The sequence below is a fragment of the Lepus europaeus genome, chromosome 8 (genome assembly GCF_033115175.1).
Source record: "Lepus europaeus isolate LE1 chromosome 8, mLepTim1.pri, whole genome shotgun sequence".
Taxonomy (NCBI): Eukaryota; Metazoa; Chordata; class Mammalia; order Lagomorpha; family Leporidae; genus Lepus; species Lepus europaeus.
In genome coordinates this window covers 55,997,063-56,025,002 of record NC_084834.1, presented here as the reverse complement: position 1 = coordinate 56,025,002, position 27,940 = coordinate 55,997,063, and the positions used below count along the sequence as shown (strand labels likewise).

The following is a 27,940-nucleotide window of genomic DNA, read 5'->3' as shown; positions in this document are numbered from 1 at the left end:
AACCAGTAGATGGAAGCTCTCTCTTTCTCTGTCTCTCTCCTCTTCTTTCTTTGTATATCTGACTTTCAAATAAATAAATAAACCTTAAAAAAAAAAGGACAACAAAATTATTGTTCCTTCATCATTCACTTACTTATCCAACAAATATGTACTAAGTGCTTACTTCATTTTATAAACTGTCATAAATGCTAAGTAAACTCAAAGTATATATATAACACTCTCCCCAGTCCAATTTTTTCCTGTAATTTGATTTTTTGGGGGAAAGTGAGGGTAAAAGAAGAAGCTAAAGAATTGTAAAAGCTCAGAAGGGTTCTCTGTATTAGGAATATCCAACTCTGATTGTACTAATTCAGAAATTGTGGTTGGAGATGGGAAAAGCAACGTTTTTCTTCCACATATTGCTCCTAAAAACTTGTAAAAAAATCTCAACACACTTGCCTCAAGTAAAAATAAATCAATTTACCAATTATTAAAATGTTTTTCCAGAAAAATTTTATATAGAACACTTAAATAGTAATCATTGAAACAGTTTATCTCAAGTGCACAACATTCATCAATATTCATTTATCTAAATTACACAAAGTTAAAAAAATACTAATAATGGTAACCTGTAAAACTCTGAGCACTCGGTCCTGGCAGGCCAATACTGGTGTAATACGTGGTACTCTTTCCACTGGGAGGCAGATGACATCATTGATTTTGTCCCCAGAAAGGTAGTAATGTTGGTCTTTGCAGTCACAGTAATGGTTATAGATGTAATTCGCGCTGAGAAAGAGGTCTGAGCCAGATATGTGCCTGAGAACGTTAAAATAACAATTTAACACAGCCACATTTTAAAAATAAGCACAGGTCACTCCTGACTTTTTTTCAGAGGAAAATAAAACTAGGTGCCAGTGTGGTGATGCAGCAACAGCAGGTTAAGCCACCTCTTGCTAACACCAGCATCTCAAATGAGCACCAGTTATGATCCAGCTCCATGCTAATGCACCTGGGAAAGCAGCAAAAGATGGCCCAAATGTTTGGGCCCCTGCCACCAATGTGGGAGATCTGGATGGATTTCTTGGCTCCTAACATCAGCTTTGCTCAGCCTTGGCTGTTGCAGCCATTTGAGGAGTGAACCAAAAGATGGAAAAATCAATCTCTCTCCCTATCCCACCTTCCCCTCTAACTCTACCTTTCAAATAAATAAATAAGTCTTTAAAAAAAAAGAAGAAGAAAGAATGAAAACAAAAAATAAAACAGTTTACTACAATTTTACCATATTGAACATGATTTTCTTTCATTTCCCCCACTCAATTTTCTGGCTTTTGGGCAAAAGACTGAAAACTGAAAATGAGGATCTTAAATCCTTGGGCCATTCAATAGACTGAGCTCAGAAAATCCAAAAATAAAAACAATGAGAATTTGATTATCTGAAAATAATTACTATATCAAAAAACAATTTTTCTTTTTTTAGATTTTACTTATTTATATGACAGAGTCACAGACAGTGAGAAAGAGTGATAGAGAGAAAGGTCTTCCTTCCGTTGGTTCACTCGCCAAATGGCCGCAATGGTCAGAGCTGTGCCGATCCAAAGCCAGGAGCCAGGAGCTTCTTCCCAGTCTCCCACGTGGGTACAGGGGTCCAAGCATTTGGGCCATCCTCCACTGCCTTCCCAGGCCATAGCAGAGAGCTGGATTGAAAGAGGAGCAGCCGGGACTAGAACCGGCGCCCATATGGGATGCCAGTGCTGCAGGTGGAGGATTAACCTACTACGCCACAGCACCGGCCCCCAAAGTTGGGCTACTTTTAAAATTTTTATTTATTTTCATTTTATTTGAAAGGCAGAAAGAGAAATCTCCCATCTGCTGATCCACTCCCAAAATGCTACAACAGCAAGACTGGGTGAGACCAAAGACAGGAGCACAGAGCAGCTCAATCCAGGTCTCCCATGTGGTTGGCAGAAGCCATCATCTGCTGCCTTCCAGGTTGAACATGACTGGAAAGCTGAATTAGAAGCAAAGGAACTGGGGCTCAAACCAGGCACTCCAATACAGTACACAGGTATCTCAACCAGCGTCTTAACTTCTGTGCCAAATGCCTGCTCCTCACCTCACTGCACACACCCTATATACACACACATTTAATATCATTCTTACCAACTTTATAAAATTCTATATCTTTTTCAAGCTCTGCAAGTCCATTTTGAAGTCAATATGCATTATAATAGCCAAAGCACTATTTAGCAATCACTGTTGTTGACAAGAGTGAGGAATAGATGAAAGCATTGAGCAGGGAAGGATGTATGAGATAAACATTTTTTTAAGTGATCAGTTTCCTTACCAAATATTTTGAGGTTTTAACTTTTGTTTTCCTATGAAACATTATAAATGTTCAGATTAAGATAATAAATTTTGGGGGCCAGCGTTGTGGCATGGCAGGTAAAGCTGCCACCTGCAGCGCCAGCATCCCATATGGGCACTAGTTCAAGTCCCAGCTGCTCCTCTTCTGATCCAGCTCCCTGCTAATTACCTGGGAAACCAGTGGAAAATGGCCCAAGTGCTTGGCCCCTGTGCCCACAAGGGAGACCTTGAGGAAGCTCCTGGCTCCTGGCTTAGGAGGTGCTCAGCGATGGCCGCTGCAGCAATTTGGGGAGTGAACCAGTGGATGGAAGACCTCTCTCTCTCTCGCACTCTCTCTGCTTTTACCTCTCTGTAACTCTGCCTTTCAAATAAATAAATAAATCTTTTAAAGAAAAAGATAATAAATAATAAATTTTCAAAACCTAAATAAAATACCTTAAAATTCCACCTCTGCCATTCCAGCAAAAATATTTAAGAAAGTAAAGAAAATAGTATTAATGGGAAACTCCTTATTTTCCTCTTACCTATATATATACCTCTCTGAACACAGGGATATTCTAGTTAATAAATTACTTTGATTTCACTATTTCACCATTATTTTTTGCCATGTCTGTGTACAAGAGTGTATCAAAAGTGTTACATTGTTAAAACACTTGAAATTACTTCCATCTGTCATTATTAAATTTTGATCTAAACTTTTCAAGAAACAGTTTTGTAGGCCAAATATCAGGAGATATGCTGTGCATTATACGGAATTATACAGATTTCAGTTTCCAAATCTAGGAGTCTGGTTGTTTGTACAAATTAGCTGTATCAGATTCAAATAACGAACTGTTTTCTAAAAAAACAAAAGACCCACTCTTGATTATTCTGATTCAGCAAGTATGAGATAGGACAAGTAATCCCAAGCTTCCCAAGGGATTCTCCTAAGTAGCATGTGTAAGAAACTGCAAATCAGATTAACTAAATTTAAAGCCCTTTCTGACTGCCCTGTCCCCCATCAAATGATTCAAAAACTAAAATTTTTCAAAAATTTCACATATCAGGAGACCACGAAAGGAGTTATTTTTCTGTGAGTCTTACAAGATTTACCTAAAATTATACCCTTCTGGTAGTCACAAACTTTGATAGTCAGCCTTTTAATATAATGTTGCTCCCTAAAACCCAGAGCTATCAAAGACAGTTAAAGAATATGAACCTAAATATCCTGAGGATGTTTTCTCTATTGCTTGATCAAGAATCACAACTGAAGCAAGTTATAAATACTATAAAGTTTTTAAAAGAAAACAACACTTCAACAGCTAATCAATTTTGTGTTGAGTCTAGGTTAAACTTAGTTTCTGATTAATAAAACACTTTAGTCAATTTTATTTTCCAGAAAACTTAAGATATGTTAGTTAATAAGTTGCTCTACATCTAAAATATTATCAATACATAGGTAAAAATAAAAAAGAGAATAATAAACATACATGGCTTTAATGCTTTCAGTGAGGTTTGTTTCAAAAGAGAGGAACTGCTTTCCTCTCTTTGTGAAGCCTCTAATCTCAGATCCAGCAGCAACAAAAATCTTCTCCTGAGGTGTGTTCAGAACCCCTCCTAGTTCCAGCCTCTCTATCTTCAGGCCTGGTAAAGTCTTGAACACAGTCTGCAAACATCATTCATGGAACAAATGGTAAGGCACAAGTTTCTTTATTGTAAGCATTTTCCTTTACCAAAAAATACACTATGATTTTAAATTTATAAAATATTAGAGTTCTAGTACATAGAAACAACCATAGATAAGAATCTATTCAGGGGGGCCAGTGCTGTGGTTCATGTTAATCCTCTGCCTGCAGTGCCAGTATCCCATATGGGTGCCAGTCTGAGTCCCAGCTGCACCACTTCCAATCTAGCTCTTTGCTTTGGCCTGGAAAAGCAGTAGAAGATGGCCCAAGTGCTTGGGCCCCTGAACCCATGTGGAAGATCCAGAAGAAGCTCCTGGCTCCTGGCTTTGGATCAGCTCAGCTCTGAATGTTGCAGACATTTAGGGGGGGTGAACCAGCAGATGGAAAACCTTTCTTTCTGTCTCTCCCTCTCACTGTCTGTAACTCTACCTCTCAAATAAATAAATAAAATCTTTAAAGAAAAAAGAAAAAATCTATTCAGGTCTTCAGGGGGTTGTTTTGGAAAACATTTCCACATACATAATAATGACCTAATTGAAGTCTATGCTCTTATATTTCTAAGCAGGGTTCACTAATCATCACTGTTAACAGCACTAAATTTTTTAAGATTTTATTATTTGAAAGACAGAGTTACAGAGAGGGGTAGAGCCAGAGAGAGGGAGAAAGTCCTCCATTACTGGTTCACTCCCCAAATAACCGCAACAGCCAGAGCTTAGCTGATCTGAAGCCAGGAGCCAGGAGTTTCTTCTGGGTCTCCCATGTGGGTGCAGGACCCCAAGGACTTGGACCATCTTCTACTGCTTTCCCAGGCCACAGCAGAAAGCTGGATTGGAAGTGGAACAGCTGGGACTTGAACCCACACCCACATGGAATTCTAGCGCTGCAGGCCGGGGCTTCAACCCGCTGCACCACAGCACCGGCCCCAACATCACTAAATTTATGAAAACACAGAATCTCAGGTCCAACACCAGATCTACTGAATGGGAATCAGCATTTTAACAAGATTTCCCAGCTGGGTCCTATACACATTAAAGTTTGTGAAGCACTTTTTTAAGCAATATTCTTATCCACAGGAAAGCCTAAGTAGCAAAATCTTTAATTAGGTCCACCAGATACCATTTTCACATTTTAATCATCTTTATTTAAAAAAAGATTTTTCCTTATTTGAAAGGCACAGTTACAGGGAGAGAGAGGGAAAGACAAGAGATCTTTCATCCACTGGTTCACTCCCCAGATGGCCACAACAGCCAGGGCTGGACCAGACAGATGGCAGGAACCAGGAGCTTCTTCTGGATCTCCCATATGGGTGGGCCATCTTCTGCTGCTTTCCCAGGCACATTAGCAGGGAGCTGGATAGCAGAAGTAGAGCAGCTGGGACTCAAACAGGCACCATTATGAGATGCCAACATCACAGGGGGCAGCTTTACCTGCTACACCACAAAGCTGGTCCCTAATCATCTCTTTGAAATTAATCTCTTGGGGCAGGTGCTGTGGTGAAACAGGTAAAACCGCCCCTGCAGTGCCAGCATCCCACATGGGTACTGGTTTGAGTCCCAGCTGCTCCATTTCCAATCCTGCTCTGTGCTATGGCCCGGGAAAGCAGTGGAACATGGCCTAAGTCCTTGGGCCCTTGCACCCATGTGGCCTTTACAACCCCTTCTCCCTTGTTTGTATTTTAGAAAAATTTTTAACCTAGGAGGATTCAACAAGCAGTACATTTCGTTTAGAAAAGTTTTGGGGGGCTAGTCTTATGGCGTAGCAGGTTAAGTTGCCTCCTGGAACACCAATGTTTCCTGTGGGCACCAGTTTGAGTGCCAGCCCCTCTACTTCTGACCCAGCACCCTGACTATGCACCTGGGAAAGCAGCAGAAGATGGCCCAAGTCCCTGGGTCCCTGAACCCATGTAGGAAAACCAGATGAAGCTTCTGGTTCCTGGCTTCAGGCTGGCCCATCCAGAGCCATTGCAGCCACTTGGCGAGTAAATCAACAGATGGAAGATACCTCTCCCTCTCTCTATAACTGCCTTTCAATAAGTAAATATTTTTAAAGATTTATTTATTTATTTGAAAGGCAGAGTTACAGAGAGGTAGAGAGAGGTCTTTCACACACTGGTCCACTCCCCAGATGGTTGCAATGGCCGGAGCTGCGCCAATCCAAAGCCAGGAGCTTCTTCCAGGTCACCAATGTGGATCCAGGGGCCCAAGGACTTGGGCCATCTTCTGCTTTCCCAGGCTATAGCAGAGAGCTGGATCAAATATAGAGCAGTCAGGACTTGAACCAGTGCCCATAAGGGATGCTGCAGGTGGCAGCTTTACCCGCTATGCCACAGCACTGGCCCCCAGTAAAATAAATGTAAAAAGAAGAGAAAGAAAAGCTTTTCTCACCTGCATTGAAGCTATACTTACCACTGTTTCTCCTTTCTTCATGCCAAAGCACATAACTACCCCATCATTGTCTCCAATAACCACCTGTAATAGATTGAAGAGAATCCAAAATTATTATAACTATGTCCTTTATGAGAAAAGCAAGATTCTCAATAAAAAAAATTATGACTTTAAAAATAGATCAGAAGCTGGTGCTCTGTTATAGCGGGTAAAGCTGCTACCTGCAGTGCCAGCATCCCATATGGGCACTATCAGTTTGAGTCTCGGCTGCTTGACTTTATATATATATATATATATATATATATATATATATATATATATATAAATTTATTTATCTACTTGAAAGTCAGAGTTAAATAGAGAGAGAAGGAGAGGCACAGAGAGAGAGAGAGAGAGGTCTTCCATCCATTGGTTCACTCCCCAATTGGCTGCAATGGCCAGAGCTGCACCAATCCAAAACCAGGAGCCAGGAGCTTCTTTCGGGTCTCCCACATGGGTGCAGGGGCCTAAGGACTTGGGCCATATTCTATTGCTTTCCCAGGCCATAGCAGAGAGCTGTATCAGATGTAGAGTAGCCAGGACTTGAACCGGCCGGCGCCCATATGGGATGCTGGCACTGTAAGCAGCAGCTTTACCCACTACACCACAGCACCGATCCCTTGGCTACTCCACTTTCCACCTAGCTCTCTGCCATGGCCTGGGAAAGTGGTGGAAGATGGTCCAAGTCCTTGGGCCCCTGTACCCAGCGGATGGAAGACCTGTCTCTCTGCCTCTGCCTCTTTGTAATTCTGCCTTTCAAATAAATAAATAAATCTTTGAAAAAAAAAAAAAAGTAGAGAGGTAAGACAATCTATGAAAACAACTCCCACAAAAACTAATCCTCCATGGAGCCAGAGCTGTGGCATAGTAGGTTAAGCCTCTGTCTGCAGCACCAGCATCCCATATGGGTACTGCTTCATGTCCCAGATGCTCTTCTTTATGATCCAGCTCTCTGCTTGTGGCCTGGGAAAGCAGTGGAAGATGACTCAAGTGCTTGAGCCCCTGCACCCACATGGAAGATCCAGAGTGAAGTTCCTGACTCCTGGCTTCAGATCAGCTCAGCTACGGCCATCGCAGCCATTTGGGGAGTGAACCAGCAGGTGAAAGACCTCTCTGTCTCTCCCTCTCTGTCTGTAACTCTACCTCTCAATTAATAATAATTTAAAAAAAAATCTTTAAAACTATTCCTCTGAAGAGTAAGAAAGGGCTAAAAGAGAAAACTATGAAGAATCAATATGAAAGTTATTGGCAACTTCAAATTCATGGAAAATAGAATTAGAAAATAACATTTATTTCAGTGCAAATTTTTTTTGAAATTTATGCATATGAGGGGTATCCAAAAAATTCATGAAAAATGTATATTATGAGAAAATTATGCATGGATTTCAAAACTTTCTGCACCAAAATTAACTTTTTTTAATGTATTTATTTATTTATTATTTGACAGGTAGAGTTATAGACAGTGAGAGAGAGAGAGAGAAAGGTCTTCTTTCCATTGGTTCACCACCTAAATGGCCACTACGTCCAGCACTACGCTGATCTGAAGCCAGGAGCCAGGTGCTTCCTCCTGGTCTCCCATGCGGGTGCAGGGCCCAAGGATCTGGGCCATCCTCCATTGCCTTCCTGGGCCACGACAGAGAACTGGACTGGAAGAGGAGCAACCAGTGCTAGAACCTGGCACCCATATGGGATGCCGGCGCCACAGGAGGAGGATTAGTCAAGTGAGCCACAGTGCCGGCCCACAAATTAACTTTTAATTTCCATTTTTCCATGAACTTACCCTCCTATTTTGTTTTTTTTTTGTTTGTTTTTTTTTTTTTTTTTTTTTTGACAGGCAGAGTGGATAGTGAGAGAGAGACAGAGAGAAAGGTCTTCCTTTTTGCTGTTGGTTCACCCTCCAATGGCCGCTGCGGCCGGCGCATCTCGCTGATCCAAAGCCAGGAGCCAGGTGCTTCTCCTGGTCTCCCATGCGGGTGCAGGGCCCAAGCACTTGGGCCATCCTCCACTGTCTTCCCTGGCCATAGCAGAGAGCTGACCTGGAAGAGGGGCAACTGGGATAGAATCCGGCACCCCAACCGGGACTAGAACCCGGGGTGCCGGCGCCGCAAGGCAGAGGATTAGCCTGTTAAGCCACGGCGCTGGCCCCTATTTTGTTCTTAGAAAGTTAATTTAAGAACATATGGCCCAAAATGGCAAAAATAATTTTTTCTTAACTAAAGCAAAAGTTAAATTAACTTTCATAGCAGACTATCAAATAAGGTTGTGACCTTAATAATGTGTGCTTAATAATCTCTAAAACCTTTTTAATGGGAAATGTTTAGCAAATGAATAGGTACACAAAACATCATTCAACAATTACTAACACAAGGCCAGTGGATGATTTTGAAATAAACATAGAGCGAAATTTTAGCACTTCTTTCTCAGAGACAGATAATCAAGCAGACAAAAGATATTACAGAAACAGTTACCTTTTACCTAATATACATGTGTCTATGTTTCTATGTGTGCATGTACAGTTGAGGGACCCTCAAAAAGTTCATGGAAAATGCATGTTTCAAAAACACTATGCATGGATTTCATATTTTGCTTCAAAATAAACCTTTTATAAATTGTCTGAACAGCATCCAGTTAGAAAGGATCCTCTTTTCGGCACAGCGCCGGCCGTGGTGGTCATTTGGGGAGTGAATTTGGGGAGTGAACCAACGGAAGGAAGACCTTTCTCTCTGTCTCTCTCTCACTAACTGTATCTGTCAAATAAAAAAAAAAAATCCTCTATCACAGAAAAATGAATTCTGCTAAACTAAAGCAAAACATCAAATTTATGATGAAGCTCATGTGGAAGAATGGTGAAATCATTGATGTTTTACAAAAATGTATGGGGGTCGGCGCCGTGGCTAACTAGACTAATCCTCCGCCTGTGGCGCCAGCACACTGGGTTCTAGTCCTGGTCGGGGCGTCGGATTCTGTCCCGGTTGCCCCTCTTCCAGGCCAGCTCTCTGCTGTGGCCCGGGAGTGCAGTGGAGGATGGCCCAAGTGCTTGGGCCCTGCACCCCATGGGAGTCCAGGGTAAGCACCTGGCTCCTGTCTTCGGATCAGCGTGGTGCGCCAGCAGCAGCGTGCCGACCGCGGCGGCCATTGGAGGGTGAACCAACGGCAAAGGAAGACCTTCCTTTCTGTCTCTCTCTCTCTCACTGTCCACTCTGCCTGTCAAAAAAAAAAAAAAAAAACACTGAATATAAAGCACCTGGCAGCAGACCATTCAATTTGGGAGGAAAAATTAATCTTGTTGGTGCCCAAATTGAAGATGATTAACAATTAACATCAGAAATTATAACCAACATAATAGATCCTCAACTGGTTCAGTTTATTGAGTTCTGGCTAAAAATTAAACTGCAGCAAACATTCTGGTGAAGGAGTGGCCAAACTGTTATATCTAGACCAGCTGCAATCAAGAGCAGAGCTTTTAAAATAAAAGATTTCTTCAAAGAACTAGACCAAGAGTTGAAACATGGTTTTACCAATACAATCCTGAAGACAAAGCAAAATCAAAGCAATGGCAACCAGGATGAGGTGAAAGTAGTCCAATAACAGCAAAAGTGGACTGGTGATGAGCAAAGATCATGAGAACAATTTTTTGGGAAGCTCAAGGAATTTTGTTTGTTGGCTTCTTGGAAGACCAAAAAATGAATACTTATTAACAGAGTGTTCTGATAAAGCTAGCCAAAGTTTAGCATAAACTTTTTTTTTTGTTTAGCTCAGAAAAGCTTCACCAGAGAACTCTACCAGAACAATGCTCCTACTTATTCCTTTCATCAAACAATTTTTCCGAGTTGTTAATGGGAAATAATTAGGAATCCACCTCACATTCTTGACTTGGATCCTTTTGACTTCTTTTTATTTCCTAATCTTTTATATGTGTGTGTGTATATATATATATATATATATATATGTACTGGCACTATGGTGTAGCCAGTAAAGTTGCTACCTACAGGACCAGCATCCCATATGGGTGCCAGTTCGGGTCCCAGCTGCTCCACTTCTGATCCAGCTCCCTGCTAATGTATCTGGGAAAGCAGAAGATGGCCCAAATCCTCAGGCTCCTGCACACACACAGAAGACCTGGATGAAGCTCCTGGCTTCTGGCTTCAGCCTGATCCAGCCCCAGCCACTGTAGCCATTTGGAGAGTAAACCAGTGGATGGAAGCTCTCTCTCTGCCTTTCTCTTTTTTTTCCTCTCTCTCTGCCTCTGCTTCACATTCTATGTAACTCTTTCAAATAAGTAAATAAATCTTTAAAATAAATCTTTAAAGGGTACCCATTTTCTTCAGTTAATAATAGTAATAAAAAAGATTGCTTTGACATGATTAAATTCCCAGGACCCTCCATTCTTTCAGGTTGAACTAAATGGCTGGTAATGTTGCTTACAAAAGTAGCTTGAACTTGATGGAGCTTATGTTGAGAACTAAAGGTTATATTTTTACCTTTTAATTCTGTTTTCTGTTAACTGAGTTTTTTTTTTTTTTAAGATTTATTTATTTATTTATTTGAAAGTCAGAGTTATACACAGAGAGAAGGAGAGGCAGAGAGAGAAAGGTCTTCCATCTGCTGGTTCACTCCCCAGTTGGCTGCAATGACCGGAGCTGTGCTGATTTGAAGCCAGGAGCCAGGAGCTTCTTCCGGGTCTCCCATGCTGGTGCAGGGGCCCAAGCACTTGGGCCATCTTTCACTGCTTTCCCAGGCCACAAGCAGAGACCTGGATCAGAAGTGGAGCAGCAGGAACTTGAACTGGCACCCATATGGGATGCCATATAAGGCATGGCAGGCGGCAGCTTTACCTATTCCGCCACAGCGCCAGCCCCTGTTAACTGTTTTTTAAGATTTTTTAAATTTATTTGAAAGGCAGAGTTACAGAGAGAGATGAAGAGACAGACAGAGATATCTTCCATTCACTGGTTCACTCCCCAAATGGCTGCAACAGGGGAGCTGGGTGCCACAGGCTGCAGCCTTACTCACTATGCCACAGCACCAGCCCCTCCTTTAACTTTTTGAAGTCTCCTCATATATTTAATGGGAACTGTGTTCCTATATAAATAAATCACTCATTTCAAGAATTAGAATATTCATACTTTTCAATCATACAAAATATTAGAAAATTGACATATGTTAGGTTATAAAATCAATCTCAAAAATCAAAAGGCTGGCAATACACAGAACATGTTCTTGGGCCACTAATTCTTAACTTTCTCAGGGAACAAAAACCCCTTGGTGTGATACCAGCTGTGTACTATCTCCCAAGAACAAGGAACATTCATAAAAAATTAGACACACATTTTCAGGGGATTTAAAGATATTTGTTAATGTCAGAGATTTATTTTCAGACAAAAATAAGTAAGACTAGTTAAGATTTGAATTTTTTTGACAATATACTATCCCAATAAGTTATAAAATTGTAGCTGATTAATAGGAATCCTCAAAGTGTGATCCCTGGAATTCTGGGGGTAAATGAGAATGTTTTAGGAGAGCTAACAAGTCAAAATTATTTTTTTAAAAGATTTATTTTATTTATTTGAAAGACAGAGTTACAGAGAGAGATAGAGTCAGAGAGAGAGAGAGAGGTCTTCCATCTGCTGGCTCACTCCCCAAATGACTGCAATGGCCAGAGCTGAGCTGATCTGAAGCCAGGACCATGAGCTTCTTACAGGTCTCCCATGTGGGTGCAGGGGCCCAAGGACTCGGACCATCTTCCACTGCTTTCCCAGGCCAAAGTAGAGAGCTGGATGGGAAGTGGAGCAGCTGGGACTTGAACCAGCGCCCGTAGGGGATGCCGGCGCTGCAGGCCGCGGCTTTAATCTGTGGTGCCACAGCGCCAGCCCCAAGGTCAAAACTATTTTAAAAAATAATAATAAATCTTCATTTTCCTTTTCCTTTTGGTTGACATTTGTGATGAAGGTGCAAAAACAATGGGTAAAAATGCCAGTGTCTGACAAGAATCAGCAATAACATCAAAGCATAAAGTGGTCACTAATAATCATCATTATTATTTGATAGCAGAAAAAAAAATACAGCTTCTCATAATAATGTCCTTAATGAAACAATAAAAATTATTAATTTTATTAAATCTTAACCCTTGATTATATATCCTTTTAATACTTAGTGTAACAAAATAGGAAATATGCATAAAGCACTTCTAAATACTGAAGCAGTTTTCAGGAAAAGCAATTGTGTAATTATGTTTTTTTTAAATTGTGTTTCAGTAATGAGATAAACTATCTGCATTTTTCAAGAAACAAATTTTTGAGAAATAAAGAATGACTAAAAACTATTGTTATTAACACCTGGTATTTGGTAGACATTTCAAAGGAAAACAGCTGACATTATTTGAAATCAACGATAAAATTTGAACTTTATGGGGCTAGCATTGTGGCACAGCCATTTAAGCTGTCACCTGCAATGCTGGCATTCCCACATGGGTGCAAGTTTGAATCCCAATTGTTCCACTTCTGATCCAGCTATCTGCTAATGTGCCTGGGAAAGCAGTGGAAGATGTCCCAAGTGCTTGGGCCTTTGCACCCAAGTGGGAGAACTGGATGAAGTTCCTGGCTTATGGCTTTAGCCTGGCCCAGCACCAGCCGTTACAGCCATCTAGGGAGTGAACCAGCCAATAGAGGATTTCTGTCTCTCCCTTTCTAGCTCTGCTTTTCAAATAAAACAAAGAAATCTTAAACAACAACAACAAAATTGAGCTTTAAAATGAAGACTTGTGGCCGGCGCCACGGCTCAATAGGCTAATCCTCCGCCTTGCGGCGCTGGCACACCGGGTTCTAGTCCCGGTCGGGACACCGATCCTGTCCCGGTTGCCCCTCTTCCAGGCCAGCTCTCTGCTGTGGCCAGGGAGTGCAGTGGAGGATGGCCCAAGTGCTTGGGCCCTGCACCCCATGGGAGACCAGGAGAAGCACCTGGCTCCTGCCATCGGAACAGCGCGGTGCGCCGGCCGCAGCGCGCCTACCGCGGCGGCCATTGGAGGGTGAACCAACGGCAAAAGGAAGACCTTTCTCTCTGTTTCTCTCTCTACTGTCCACTCTGCCTGTCAAAAATTTAAAAAAAAAAAAAAGAAAAGAAAAAAAAATAAAATGAAGACTTGTATTGCTACTATGAATTTGACAGCTTCAAAATTCTTAACTTTTCTGATGATATCAGTAGTGATATTAACAAATTTGATATTCTATAATTGTATCCTAAAATATATCAACATTAGAAGATATATGTAACAATGAACCAACAATCTTAAGTATTACTAGATGCTACAAAATTTTGCATGAAAAAAATCAATGATTTTAATGTATCAAAGTATGAAAAGCTCACCAATATGGTTTCAGAGTCCATGGTGCAACTACTATATATCAAGTTTACATGTAATATCAAATAGGAAGAGTCATATTTAATTAGAAAAGCTATTTAAATACACCTATTTCCAACTATGTATCTGTTGAGGTTGGATTTTCTTCATATACTTTAACCAAAACAACATATCCTGACAGATTGAATGCAGAAATCAGATATGAGAATCTACCTTTCTTTGCTTATGCCACACATTACAAAAATTCTCAAAAATAAAACAGCAAAATCTTCGCTTTAAAAAATAGCTGTTTTTCATAAAAATGCAACATGAAATAGGATTATTATCTTAAAAAAATCTTTTTCTTTTTTTTTAAAGATTGATTTATTTATTTGACAGAGTTACACAGAGAAAAGAGAGGCAGAGAGAGAGAGGTCTTCCATCCGATGGTTCACTCCCAGGTTGGCCGCAACGGCTGGAGCTGCGCCAATCCGAAGCCAGGAGCCAAGAGCTTCTTCCAGGTCTCCCATGTGGGTGCAGGGGTCCAAGGACTTGGGCCATCCTCTACTGCTTTCCCAGGCCACAGCAGAGCTGGATCGGAAGTGGAGCAGCCGGGACTAGAACCGGAGCCCATATGGGATGCTGGCACTGCAGGCCAGGGCAGTAACCCACTGAGCCACAGTGCTGGCCCCAATCTTTTTTTTTTTTTTTTAAGATTTATTTATTTATTTGAAAGGTAGAGTTACAGATAGAGAGGGAGAGACAGAAAGAGAGAGATCTTCCATCCACTGGCTCACTCCCGAAATGGTCACAACAGCCGGAGCTAGAACGGTCTGAAGGCAGCAGCCAGAAGCTTCTTCTGGGTCTCTCATATAAGTGCAAGGGTCCAAGTACTTGGGCCATCGTTCACTGCTTTTGCAAACACACTAGCAGGGAGTTGGATTGGAAGTGGAGCAGCCAGGAATTCCACAAGAGCCCACATAGGATGCCGGCTTTGCAGGTGGCAGCTTTACCCATTCCACCACAACACGGCCCCAAAAGAAAATTTTACACATTTAAGAGTTTTAATTTTAAAACAGCAAATGTTGATGTAACCTCTACAAACAAAAATTCTTTGGTGTCCTCAATAATTTAAGTGTATAAAGGAGTCTTCAGACCAGTTTGAAAAGTACTGCTTGAGTAGACTGTGATGATCAGAAATCTGTAATTTATCATGATAAAATATTAATGTATCAGGATAATGTATTTATCTTACAGTTATTAAAATATCCAACTAATCTACCAAGAAATTATAACTGTTTTATGGAAATCATGGGACCAATAGTTCAATAAAAATAATCAATACTGTTAAATACAAAGTTTGATATCAAAATAATTAATGACCCTTAAAAAATATTAGAAAGTTTAAAGTAAGCCGGCGCCACAGCTCAATAGGCTAATCCTCTGCCTTGGGCCCTGCACCCGCATGGGAGACCAGGAGAAGCACCTGGCTCCTGGCTTCGGATCAGTGTGGTGCGCCGGCCGCGGCAGCCATTGGAGGGTGAACCAACGGCAAAAGGAAGACCTTTCTCTCTCTCTCTCTCACTGTCCACTCTGCCTGTCAAAAAAAAAAAAAGAAAGAAAGTTTAAAGTAAGCATTTTCTCTATTCCTATTTTATATTTCTTTCTCCATATACACAATCTGGTACACACACAATAATAAAAATGATGTAAGGATTTTATTTTCCAGTTTTTATTTATTTATTTGGGAGGTGGAGAGATAAAGAGACAGACGGAGTTCCTATTTACTATTCACTCCCAAGATGCAACAATGGCTGAGCTGAACCACAGCCAGGAGCAAGGAACACCATACATGTTTCAGGAACCCAATACATGTTTTCCACCTGGGTGGCAGGAACCCAATTACTTAAACCATCAACTTTGCCTCGCTGGATCTTCATCAGCAAGAAGCTGTAATCAGGAATCAGAGCTGGAAATCATACCCAGGCAGTCCAATGTGGGGTGTCTTAAATACTAGTCTAATGTCCCTTCTCTGGTAAATACTTTTTAACAAGGTCACTTACATTATTTACTAATCATACATAATAATTTTTAATATCCAAGAAAAGTACTGTCTATAAAAGTCCCTTGGTATTTGATCTTCTGTTCAAATTACTCTTTTAATTATTATTATTATTATTATTTTATTTGACAGAGTTATAGACAGTGAGAGAGAGACAGAGAGAAAGGTCTTCCTTTTTCCGTTGGTTCACTCCCTAATGGCCGCTGCGGCCAGCACGCTGCCCGAAGCCAGGAGCCAGGTGCTTCCTCCTGGTCCCCCATTCGGGTGCAGGGCCCAAGCACTTGGGCCACCCTCTACTGCCTTCCCAGGTCACAGCAGAGAGCTGGACTGGAAGAGGAGCAACCGGAACAGAACCGGCGCCCCAACCAGGACTAGAACCCGGGGTGCCAGCGCTGCAGGCAGAGGATTAGCCAAGTAAGTCGTGGCGCTGGCCAACACTAACATTTTTAAAAGAATAATTTACCAATAAAGAATAGGAGCCCCTCTTTTGTGGGAGCTAGGGAGAAGTGAAGAAAGCAGTATCTATACTGTACCTTTTGTGTTGCTCTATGTCTTGAGGCAGGAAGTAGTTTCATAGTCTTCTGAGAGGTCACTCCCACCTGAAGAAACACACCAGTCAACTAGTGAAAGTCTTCTGATACACTGTAATTTGAAACTACCATACCAGAGAATGGGTGAACCACTAGATTCAGATAATAGGGAGCCTTTTTTTTTAATTGAAATTAGTGATTTTTTAATAAAATATGTCACAAGACAGAACATATGGAACCACCCAAAATAGTAAAGTTTATATCATAATGTTTAAAGCCAAAAATAATTTATGACATATTGGTAAAGTGCTTCATGAAAAAAATATTTTTAGAAGCCTTCTTTTCCAACTTCACACAGTTGTTGAGGATTTTTTTGTAAAGTGATTAAAATCTTTGGAAACAAATTATACTTACTGGAAATGTAACAAAGAAACTTGGGCCAAAGTATCAAGCAAGATCTTGGCAATGACATCTAATCTAACTGACAATGAACATTTTTACAAAAGAATCACAGGATGGAAACAGCATGGTTTGTTTAGCACAAAAAAGTCACTTAGTGGTCTACAGTTAGGGGAGGAGGATGAGACTAAAGGGAGAGAAGGTGGAGAAAACAACACATTGTGAAAAAAATGTGAATATGGGCCGGCGCCGTGGCTTAACAGGCTAATCTTCAGCCTTGCGGCGGCAGCACACTGGGTTCTAGTCCCGATTGGGGCGCCGGATTCTATCCCGGTTGCCCCTCTTCCAGGCCAGCTCTCTGCTATGGCCCAGGAAGGCAGTGGAGGATGGCCCAAGTCCTTGGGCCCTGCACCCGCATGGGAGACCAGGAGAAGCACCTGGCTCCTGGCTTCGGATCAGCAAGATGCACCGTTCCCAGCGGCCATTGGAGGGTGAACCAACGGCAAAAAGGAAGACCTTTCTCTCTGTCTCTCTCTCACTATCCACTCTGCCTGTCAAAAAGAAAAAAAAAAAAAAGAAAGAAAGAAAAAATGTGAATATGATTTTATTCTGTACTCCAGGCAGTATTAAAGTTTAATCTGTTTAGACTTGCATTTTAAAATATCAATCTATCAAATGACATGAAAGATAGAGGTGAAGCGGGAAGCTATATCAATTATCCAAGTAAGAGAAGACCAGCGACCAAACTGAGGGTAATAGAGATGGGGAAAAATATGAAAGATTGAAAAGACGTTAGAGAGATAAAAGCAACACGATGTAGTGACTGGTTGGATACAGGAGATTCCACGGTGAGAAGTACCTAGCATGACTCCCAGGGAAACTGGGTAAACTTTTGCACCATTAGCTAAAATAGGATGGCTGAAAATGGAGGAGATAGGGAATTGGGATAGACAGTTCTAAGGCCGAAAGAAATCCTAAAAGGCACTGTGGGTAACAGAAAAGTCATCAGTTCTGGACTCCAAGCCTTTGATTCAAATAGCAACTCCATAAATGTTAAGAATCATTTCCCTTCTCTGAGCCCCTGGGTAGACATTTACAATATTACCTATGTGCTGCCACAGGCCTTAGCATCAAGATCTGGGACTTAGCAGGCAAGATCATCGTAGATGAACTGAAGCAATAAGTTAGTACCAGCAGCAAGGCAGAGCCACCCCAGTGTACCTCTCTGGCCTGGTCTGCTGAGGGCCAGACCCTGTTTGCTGTCTACACAGACAACCTGGTGCGAGTGTGGCAGGTGACCATCGGCACCCGCTAAGCATTTTTGCCATGACTTTAACAATAAATTGACTTTGACTTAAAAAAAAATAATATATATATATAAAATATTACCTATGTTGGCATGTACTATGATGATTAAATATTTACATATGCTAAACTATTGATCGTATGCTCAATAAAATGGTTGTCGTGGTTTTTATTATGATCTGGCTGATGCGGTCAGCTCACAGTAAGAAACAAGTGTCTGGAGCCCGGGAAAGGAGACTGCGTAGAGATGGGAGACAGATGACTCGGGGACCGCGGCAGCGGCAGCCGGGGAGCAGAAGGGCCACGGGAAGAAAACTGGGGTGCGATCGCGTCAGGGCCAGGCAGGCGACAGCCCCGCGGGGAGGTATGCCGCCCCTTCCCACGCCCCGGCAGACCCTCCCAGACCACTCCCAGCTGCCTGTGAGTGGGATGAACGGCGGTGGGCAGCACCCGCTCCCGGCAACCCCTCCACGTCAGTGAAAGGAATGAAATCCTCTGCGAGCGGGCTCGTCTATACCTGTACATAATCCGCACGATTTAAAACCAGATCCATGACGGTGACACGGACTCGTGGGACAGAGCCACACAGAAACAGGAGGGACACCGGCTGCCAGCAACCAGGCACCCGCCCGTGTCCTGCCCAAAGGACAACAACAGCTACTACGGCCTCTGTAGACAAAGCTCCGGCCGGGAGGCTGGGCAGCGGCGCCTGGCATGACGTCAGCACGCTCACGCGATTGGCCCCGAGACAAAATGAAGTCCCGCCCCTCACCCGAAGGGCCGCCCACTTACAGCCTGCTCCAATCAGAGGCGGAAAGGAATGGATACCAAGATGCCTTGGATCGGGGAGGGGCGGTTTCCAGAGAGACCGGAGATGCAGTCTTGGCTCCGCCCTCACCGCTGCGCTGAGTGTAGCGGTCTGAGAAGCACTAATATGAAACCCCGGCAGATGCTGACCTATTTCACTTTGACGCTGCAAGGCGGCCCGCAGGAGTTAGATTGTACCGTATGAAGCGTTAGCTGACATGTGCAGTTCTACAATGCTGGAAAAAAATCTGTTGAGGGGTCCAGCGCTGTGGGGTAGCGGGTAAAGCCCCCGCCTGCTGTGCCAGCATCCCTTAAGCGCGGCGGTTCGAAACCGGCTGCTCCATTTCTGATCCAGCTCTCTGGCCTGGGAGAGCGGTACAAGATGGCTCAAGTCCTAGGACCACTGCACTAGCATGGGAAGACCCGGAGGAAACTCCTGACTCCTGGCTTCGGATCAGCACAGCTCCAGCCACTGGGGCCGTTTGGGGAGTGAACCAGGGGGGAAGACCTCTCTCTACCTCTGCCTATCTGTAACTCTGACTTTCAAATAAATAAGTAAATCTTTAAAAAAAAAAATCTGTTGAGGACCTCAGAGACCTTTTGGTTATGTGAATTATCTATCACTATTCACTGGTTTAGACATTAGAACTGAAAACGTTTTATAAAAAAGCCATTACATAAGTGTTTTCATAACTATATTTTCCAAATTAAAAAAATAAATGCACCAGCTTTGGGTGCAAATCCATGCAACTTGGTAGTAGACAGCAGGAGTCTCAGATCTGCTTCCGTATTCAATCTATTCAGATGTGTTGTTTTTGATTAAGTGCATGAATAAAATTTCTTCTGAACTCGAACTCAACAAGTGGTAGTTTTTGAATAGTTAGTTGCAAATCAGAATGTAACTTCCCTGTATAACATAAACACACACACACACACACAAAATCCCATTTGTTAATAGATCTCTTCAGAAAAATCTTAGTTTTGGAAAGTTGTCAAATTCTCCCTGTATCCTCACATGGTCTTCTGCCTATATCTGTGTCTCATCTCCTCCTCTTTTTATGTGGACATCAGTCATATTGGATTGGGGCCCATTCTAATGACTTCATTTTAAATTCTTTACCTCTTTAGAGACTGTCTCCAGCTACATCTGAGATACTCCAGGTTAGAACTTCAGCATCGCCCGTGGCTTAACAAACTAATCCGGCGCCGGCATACCGGGTTCTAGTCCCGATTGGGGTGCCGGATTCTGTCCCAGTTGCCCCTCTTCCAGGCCAGCTCTCTGTTATGGCCCGGGAAGGCAGTGGAGGATGGCCCAAGTCCTTGGGCCCTGCACCCCATGGGAGACCAGGAGAAGCACCTGGCTCCTGGCTTCGGATCAGTGAGATGCGCCGGCGGCAGTGGCCATTGGAGGGTGAACCAATGGCAAAAAGGAAGACCTTTCTCTCTGTCTCTCTCACTATCCACTCTGCCTGTCAAAAAAAAAAAAACCTTCAGCATCTGTGCTGGGTCACACAATTCAGCCCATAGTGAAGGGAACTGTCTGATCTCAAAAGGTAAGAAGAAATTACAGAGGAAAGAAGATATGAAAAGGAAAGATTAAACATTTGGATGTGTCACAAAGATGTCTAAAGGTAAACCAAAAGGGGAAAAATATGTGCAAAGAATTAGCCTTTGAAAACTTTATAGAAACTAATGATTAAAAGAAATACAGTAATTCCAATAACAAATACAAAACATACATAATTCATAAAGAAAATAGATATTGAATAATCATTGAAATCTATTACCTTGTAATCAGTAATATTAAAGCATGATACTTTTTATTTTGCCTTTCAAATTAGAAAAAATGTAAATGATAACACAATATTGTGTAAAGGAAACTTGTGCTCAACTGTGATATTTTAAACCATAATAAGATGCTTTTCAAAAGCAACTTAGCCATATGTATCCATATCAATGAATGTGTGGCTATATTTTTACCCTGTAGTCCCGATGGGAATATTTAGTCTATGGAAACAAGATAAAGTAGGTAAGAGGTCATTTGAAGCATTATTTAAAATAGGGACCTAACTGTCCAAAAATAGGAAACAGTGGATACAACCACTTTGTGGACTATTACATAGCCATTGAAAGGGAAAATAATGAAGGCTATATAACAATTTAGAAAGCATTCAGAAAATAGCAAAGAGGACATAAAGCAGGGGATTACATGATTACAATTATGTGAAAGGGGTGTTAATAAATGCATCAAAAATTGTTTGGGGCCGGTGCTGTGGTGCAGTGGGTTAACGCCCTATCCTGAAGCACCAGCAACCCATATGGGTGCTGGTTCAAGACCCGGCTGTTCCACTTCCAATCCAGCTCTCTGCTATGGCCTGGGAAAGCAGTAGAAGATGGCCGAATCCTTGGGTCCCTGCACCTGCGTGGGAGACCTGGTAGAGGCTCCTGGCTCCTGGCTCCTGGCTTCGGATTGCAAGACACTGATAAAGGCTGGGCTAAGTCAGCGGGCACCAGCTCCTCCCATGGATGATTTTTCTGTGTCCCTTCTCAGGCCCTGGCAATGCATGCTAACAACTTAAGGAAAGTGGTACTGATATCATTTTTACTACTTTTTTATTTTCATTTTAACAAACAATCAAAATAATAAAAGCTGGGGCCAGCGCCGTGGCTCACTTGGTTAATCTTCCGCCTGTGGCGCCGGCATCCCATATGGGTGCTGGGTTCTAGGCCCGGTTGCTCCTCTTCCAGTCCAGCTCTCTGCTGTGGCCCAGGAAGGCAGTGGAGGATGGCCCAGGTCCTTGGGCCCTGCACCCGCATGGGAGACCAGGAGGAAGCACCTGGCTCCTGGCTTCGGATTGGCGCAGCACGCTGGCCGTAGAGGCCATTTGGTGGGGTGAACCAACAGAAGGAAGACCTTTCTCTCTGTCTCTCTCTCTCTCACTGTCTAACTCTGCCTGTCAAAATAAATAAATAAATAAATAAAAGAACTAACCAGCTTATAAAAAATAATAATAATAAAAGCTTGATGAAGTGGAAATTATTTTTAGAAAACAGCCTTTTGAGAGGAATATGAAGCGTATTCTACGGCTGGATCAGATTTTAGGAACCGTCAATGTTTTCTCACTTGGATTCACAAACCCCTTTCATGGCACTTTTTTTTTCTTTTTTAAGATTTACTTATTTATTTGTAAGTCACAAAGAGAGAGGGAGAGACAGAAAGAGGGATTTTCCAAACACTGGTTCACTCCCCAGATGGCTGCAATGGCCAGGGCTGGGCCAGGAACTTCATCCAGGTCTCTCACATAGGTGCTGGGGCCCAAGCACATGGGCCATCTTCGGCGTTTTCCCGGGTGCATTAGCAGGGAGCTGGATCAAAAGTGGAGAGCCAGGACACAAATTGGTACCCATATGTGATGCCAGAGTCAAAGGTGGCAGCCTTACCCAGTATGCCACAACACCAGCCCTTCATGCCACTGTATAATATTTCCAAGTACTATATAATCTTTAGAAGTCCTTAGGGATTTTAATAATTGTCTCATTTTTCATTTTATATGATTGAAAGGTAATTTTTAAAGAAAAGCCGTTTTACTTTAAATTGCTATAATATTTAAGATAGTATTATAAAATTCATCTTTATGTGATCTTTACAATGTTTGTAATAAAGACAAATACTAGCAATTCTTAGTTTCTATTTAACAAATGATGCCCACTGTTTAAATTAATTGTGCAGGGTGGGGGGAAGCCATTGTAATCCATAAGCTGTACTTTGGAAATTTATATTCATTAAATAAAAGCTTTAAAAAAAAATAACTGAATGCTTGGAGCAAAAAAAAATGCTAAAAAAGATTAATGTTTACATACATTGTGATAAATTTCTTTAATGAGGCATTGAGAAGCTATGAATATTGATTTACCAAGTTATGTAATAATAGAATATTTTTGAAAATACATAATATGCAAAATTATAAAAAAATTAATTGTGCAAAAAAATTTATTTTGAAATCACATTATTTTGAAACACTAAAATAAGGCCATGACATTGCCTCAAAAATAGATGAAAAGAGTTTGCAAAATGATATTTGAAATTTTGTCATTTTTCATATAAAAAAACAAGTAATTTTTTCTGTATGTTCTGTTTTGGTTCTAAACGATCAGCAAAGGTTTCAAACTACTAATGTTAAGCATGTCTCAAAAAATCAGCAGGTGGGAAGTTTTCATTCATAATACAGGAATGCCAAGTTACACAAAATGGCCACTGTATTTTTTCTTTGTAAACATGCTTTAAGGTCCTAGAGACAACTTGGTGCTTTACCTGAAAACCAACAGATGATTTCTTCTTGGCCATGATAAAGATCACCTTGAGATAAAGTTGCAGAATTGGTATGCACCTCATTAATGTATAGCCTTGTGTTGTGGTATTAAAGCCATAATTGTGAGTAAAAAATTAAAATGATTAAAAATACAAGCAATTTAAGGGGCTAGCACTGTGGCACAACAGGTTAAAGCCTTGCAGTGCCAGCATCCCATATGGGCGCCGATTCGAGTCCCACCTGTTCCACTTCCCTACTAATGGCCTAGGAAAGCAGTGGAGGACAGCCTAAGTGCTTTGTCCTCTGCACCCACGTAGGAGACAGAGGAAACTCCTGGCTCCTGGCTTTGACCTGTGCCAGTTACTACAGCCATTTGGGAAATGAACCAATGGATGGAAGACCTCTCTCTCTCTCTTTCTCTACCTCTCTCTGTAACTCTGCCTTTCAAATAAGTAAAAACAAAAATATCTCTTAAAAAAAAGCAATTTAAATTGCATTTAAGTCAAAACTATCAACACAGTTAGTGGTGATCTGCTGAGTGTCTGAGTTATAAGCATACACACTAGTTTTCACTAACACATAGAACAAATATGGAAACCCTGAAACTCTTGTTTTAAAGGAAAATAATATAGAAGCCCATATAAGGTGGATTTTTTTTTTTTTTTGACAGGCAGAGTAGACAGTGACAGAGAGAGACAGAGAGAAAGATCTTCCTTTTGCCGTTGGTTCACCCACCCCCCAATGGCCGCTGCGGCCGGTGCACCGCGCTGATCCGAAGCCAGGAGCCAGGTGCTTCCACCTGGTCTCCCATGGGGTGCAGGGCCCAAGCACTTGGGCCATCCTCCACTGCACTCCCGGGCCAGAGCAGAGAGCTGGCCTGGAAGAGGGGCAACCAGGACAGAATCCGGCGCCCTGGACCAGGACTAGAACCCGGTGTGCCGGCGCCGCAGGCGGAGGATTAGCCTATTGAGCTGCGGCACCAGCCGGTTGATCTGTTTAAAAAAAAAAAATAGACAGTAATGCTGATCATTACCATCTTGGATGATGGTATCAACTCCCTGAACCACCTCTATGACCTCCCACCACTGACCCAGAAACCATGTAGGGTTCCCAACCTGTTGGACTTAACTAGTTAGGAAGACAAGAGAAGTGAAGAGAATTGTCCCAGGCCACAATTCATTACTATAGCTTCAGTTCTCTGTAGCAATTATCCATCAGGCAATTTACCTTCCTGTTTATAAAAACTGCTTTTATTTGCCTGACACATTTGGAATATAAAAATATTGGCGATGGTTGGACAATTCATTTATCCTAAGTTGGACTAGTTTTCTTGTAATAACCACAACATACTTAGGCCATTTCTAAGTTCTTGGAGTGGACAGAACTCTTTGAAGACACTGGATACCACACTTTTACTTTGAGTCTATGAATCCAAGCTTTTCAACAGACCATGAATGACATAAAAGCAAGAGTCCTCAGTAAGTGTAATGCAGCAGGCACTTTATAAAGCGCCAAACTTGTTCCTTTACCTTGTCTGTAACAGAAAAAAAGAAGTGAGAATAGCAAGCAGCCAAAAAGTACATCTCTGTACAAGGAAAGAAAAATCACAGGGCTCTGACAATCTTCGAATTAACTGGAAGCATCTTGACGTCCTTTTCTAGGTAAGGTGCTTTGGTCCTGTTAAAATGCTCCCTTCTCCATGCTGCCCCACCTTCTCTGAGCTCTGCTTTCCTGACAAACCTGTTACAAAGAGTGAAGCAAGGACTTGCTGACCCTGAGCTATCTTTAACCTTAAAAGTAGTAAGCCTCACCTTGCCCTATGGTGCCACATTAATGCCTTACCACTTAACAACAACTAACAAGATTTGAATGCAGTGATTCATTGAAGGAATGCCCTCAGGAAAAAGGGAAGGAGAGCAGGAAAAGGTGGGGAATGAAGCAACAGAGATACCATTTCAGCCGGAATCTGGCTTCAGCCTAATCCTTTCATGGGCTCTAAAGCAGGAATTGCATGGAAAGGTTGGCTCAACCTTGAGTCAAGGGAACCAGCTTTGGGCTGGGATTGCAGCAGTGTTAAACCACTACCAGTGATGTCAGCATTCCATAGGAGTGCAGGTTTGAGCCCCGGCTGCTACACCTCCTATCCAGTTCCCTGCTAATGTATCTGGGAAAGCAGCGGAGGATGGCCCAAGTGTGTGGGCCCCTGCAACCACGTGGGAGACCTGGAAGAAGCTCCTGGCTCCTGGCTTCAGCCTGGCCCAGCCCTCACCATTGTGGCCACATGGGGACCGGACCAGCAGCTGGAAACTCTCTCTCTCTCTTCCTCTCCCTCTCTCTTAACTCTGCCTTTCAAATAAATAATCTTTTTTTTTTTTTTGACAGGCAGAGTGGATAGTGAGAGAGAGACAGAGAGAAAGGTCTTCCTTTTTGCCGTTGGTTCACCCTCTAATGGCCGCTGCGGCCAGCGCATCTCACTGATCCGAAGCCAGGAGCCAGGTGCTTCTCCTGGTCTCCCATGCGGGTGCAGGGCCCAAGAACTTGGGCCATCCTCCACTGCCTTCCCGGGCCACAGCAGAGAGCTGGCCTGGAAGAGGAGCAACCGGGATAGAATCCGGCGCCCCAACAGGGACTAGAACCCGGTGTGCCAGCGCCGTAAGGCGGAGGATTAGCCTGTTAAGCCACGGCGCCAGCCTCAAATAAATAATCTTAAAAAAGAAGGGGGAGGATGGCAGTTTTTTATGCCCTACCCCAGTCTGACTGGCTCTGGGGAGCAGGAGGTGTAGAACCCAAGACAAGTCTGCTTCTTTTCCTTTCAGTTGAGGGCAACTCCTTGGGGAAGTGATTAGCTGGGAACTGTTCAGGAGTAGCTGGGAGACAACAGGTACATTGGCCCAGTAGAAGGGAGCTGGGCAGACCATCAGTATCATCAACGGCACCTACTACACTTTGTTATATCTTTTTTCCTATTATCTGGAAACCATGGAGAAGGAGAAAGGTGAAATATCTCAAATATATCAGCTGCATATAGTTTGGTAAATAAAACCACCTATGTTAACAGCGCTGCAGTTGTGGGAGGCATGGACCAAAAAAAAAAAAAAGCTATCTATGTACATAAATTTCATCTTTATACCTCTCTGATCTCCGAATTCCAAAGATCTCTGGCTAATTGTCCCCAGTCAAATCTGCCACTTTTTCACTGAGCATTTTTTCCAACCTCAAATATGAAAATTACTTATTCTGTTCCCTAGCTACAAGCAAAAACTCCCACACATGGAATCCTAAACTATACTACAAAACTCAAAGTATCATCTATTACAGAAACTTCTTATCTTCACCATTTTAATAGAAAGTATAGTAACATAACAATGGAAAAATTCAATATTTTATTCAGTTCAGAGGCATAACATGAAATACATAAAATTTGAAAAGTGTTTCAAATAGTATTAGCATAGCACAAAAGCTAATGAAATATTCTATAATGGTAGCAAAAGATGTATAAAGTTTTAAATTTGTTTTGACTCTCAAAAAATTAGAGATTCAGAAGTAATTTTTAAAGAACTTTATGTAGTTCCATTTAACATTCAATTTTACCTTAGAAATATCTGGAAAGCCTTCCTGGTGTGAACCTAACTATTTTGAAGTATCATGGTTTTTAAGACTGCTAAAGCTCTTTACAGTGTTAAAGTCCTTTCCTATTAATATGATGAGGTGTTGTAGGTTACCAGTATTCAGCTCAGTCATGTAGTCAGTCAAATGCAGACACATTACAGACTATTCTGTGCAGAAAGTGGAATTGGAATCCTTTTATAAGAAAAAAAATGTCAATAATTATTTTTGATGATGGCAAGAGATGCCTCAAAAGGGAGCGGAACACACTTGGTGATGCCTGGCCATGTCTTTCTAGACAGTCACTGCTCTTTTTTACTTCTTCCCATGAGCAAATCCTCAAAACTCTTGCCCAAAACTAATGGGCAAGATATTAAGTCAGTTTTTTCTCTTATTTTGTTTATTAAAACATCAGAGGCAGATATTAGGAGGTTATTACAGAATACAACCTTGCATAACACCCAACTGACAAAATTTACATTACTCAAAAACAACAAATGGAAGTCTAACACAGAAAGCAAACAGCATATATTTTAGAAAAAATTTTAATGTGTTGTTTTGAATAATTCTATGAAACTTAAATATGTCATGTAATTATATTTTCTAATTCATTTCTTGTTACATTCTTCACTTGGCTCATTGGTTCTAGGATTATCATTGATGCTAAAATTCCAAGAAAATCTCACCTAGTTGTGGCTGGTTGTAAAATTTCTTCAGTTTCTATATTAAAAAAAAATCTTTTCAGCACTTGGACAAGGGAAGATATGCTACATAGTGATGACTCTTTATTTTTATTTATATTTTATTGGCAGTTCAGTTGGTTTCAACAACATTTATTGAGCACCTACTATGTACCAGGCACTGTCCTAGATGCTGGAGACACAAAGATGAATAAGACATGGTCCCTGTCCCCAAGGACTTTATAGTCTCTTGGAGGCAAACAGGTAGTGCAAAGAATTACATAATATCTAAAACGAACAAAAATATCAGAAATGTAGGCAATACTGGGCTTTTAAATACAATGATATGGCATTGTTTGCAATGTCAAGGCAGACAATTAAATGCATTTTTATGTGATAAAACAAGAAAATCATTAAGACCTAACTTTTAAAGATTCACATGATAAAGGTAGTTAATGCTAAAACTTTACACCAT

The 27,940-nt window shown here is 41.8% G+C and overlaps 1 protein-coding gene across 1 annotated transcript in view; it reads right to left on the bottom strand.

Moving 5' to 3' along the window:
- Window positions 1–18,764, bottom strand: part of BBS7 (Bardet-Biedl syndrome 7) — a 57,361-nt gene extending 38,597 nt beyond the window's left edge. The window contains exons 1-5 of the mRNA XM_062199677.1: window positions 18,580–18,764; window positions 16,362–16,427; window positions 6,413–6,475; window positions 3,813–3,988; window positions 609–795 (exon numbers count right to left, since the gene is read on the bottom strand). Coding sequence (XP_062055661.1) covers window positions 609–795; window positions 3,813–3,988; window positions 6,413–6,475; window positions 16,362–16,427; window positions 18,580–18,615 — 528 coding nt within the window. The 5' untranslated portion in view covers window positions 18,616–18,764. The remainder of the gene's footprint in view (window positions 1–608; window positions 796–3,812; window positions 3,989–6,412; window positions 6,476–16,361; window positions 16,428–18,579) is intronic.
- Window positions 18,765–27,940: the final 9,176 nt, after the last annotated feature.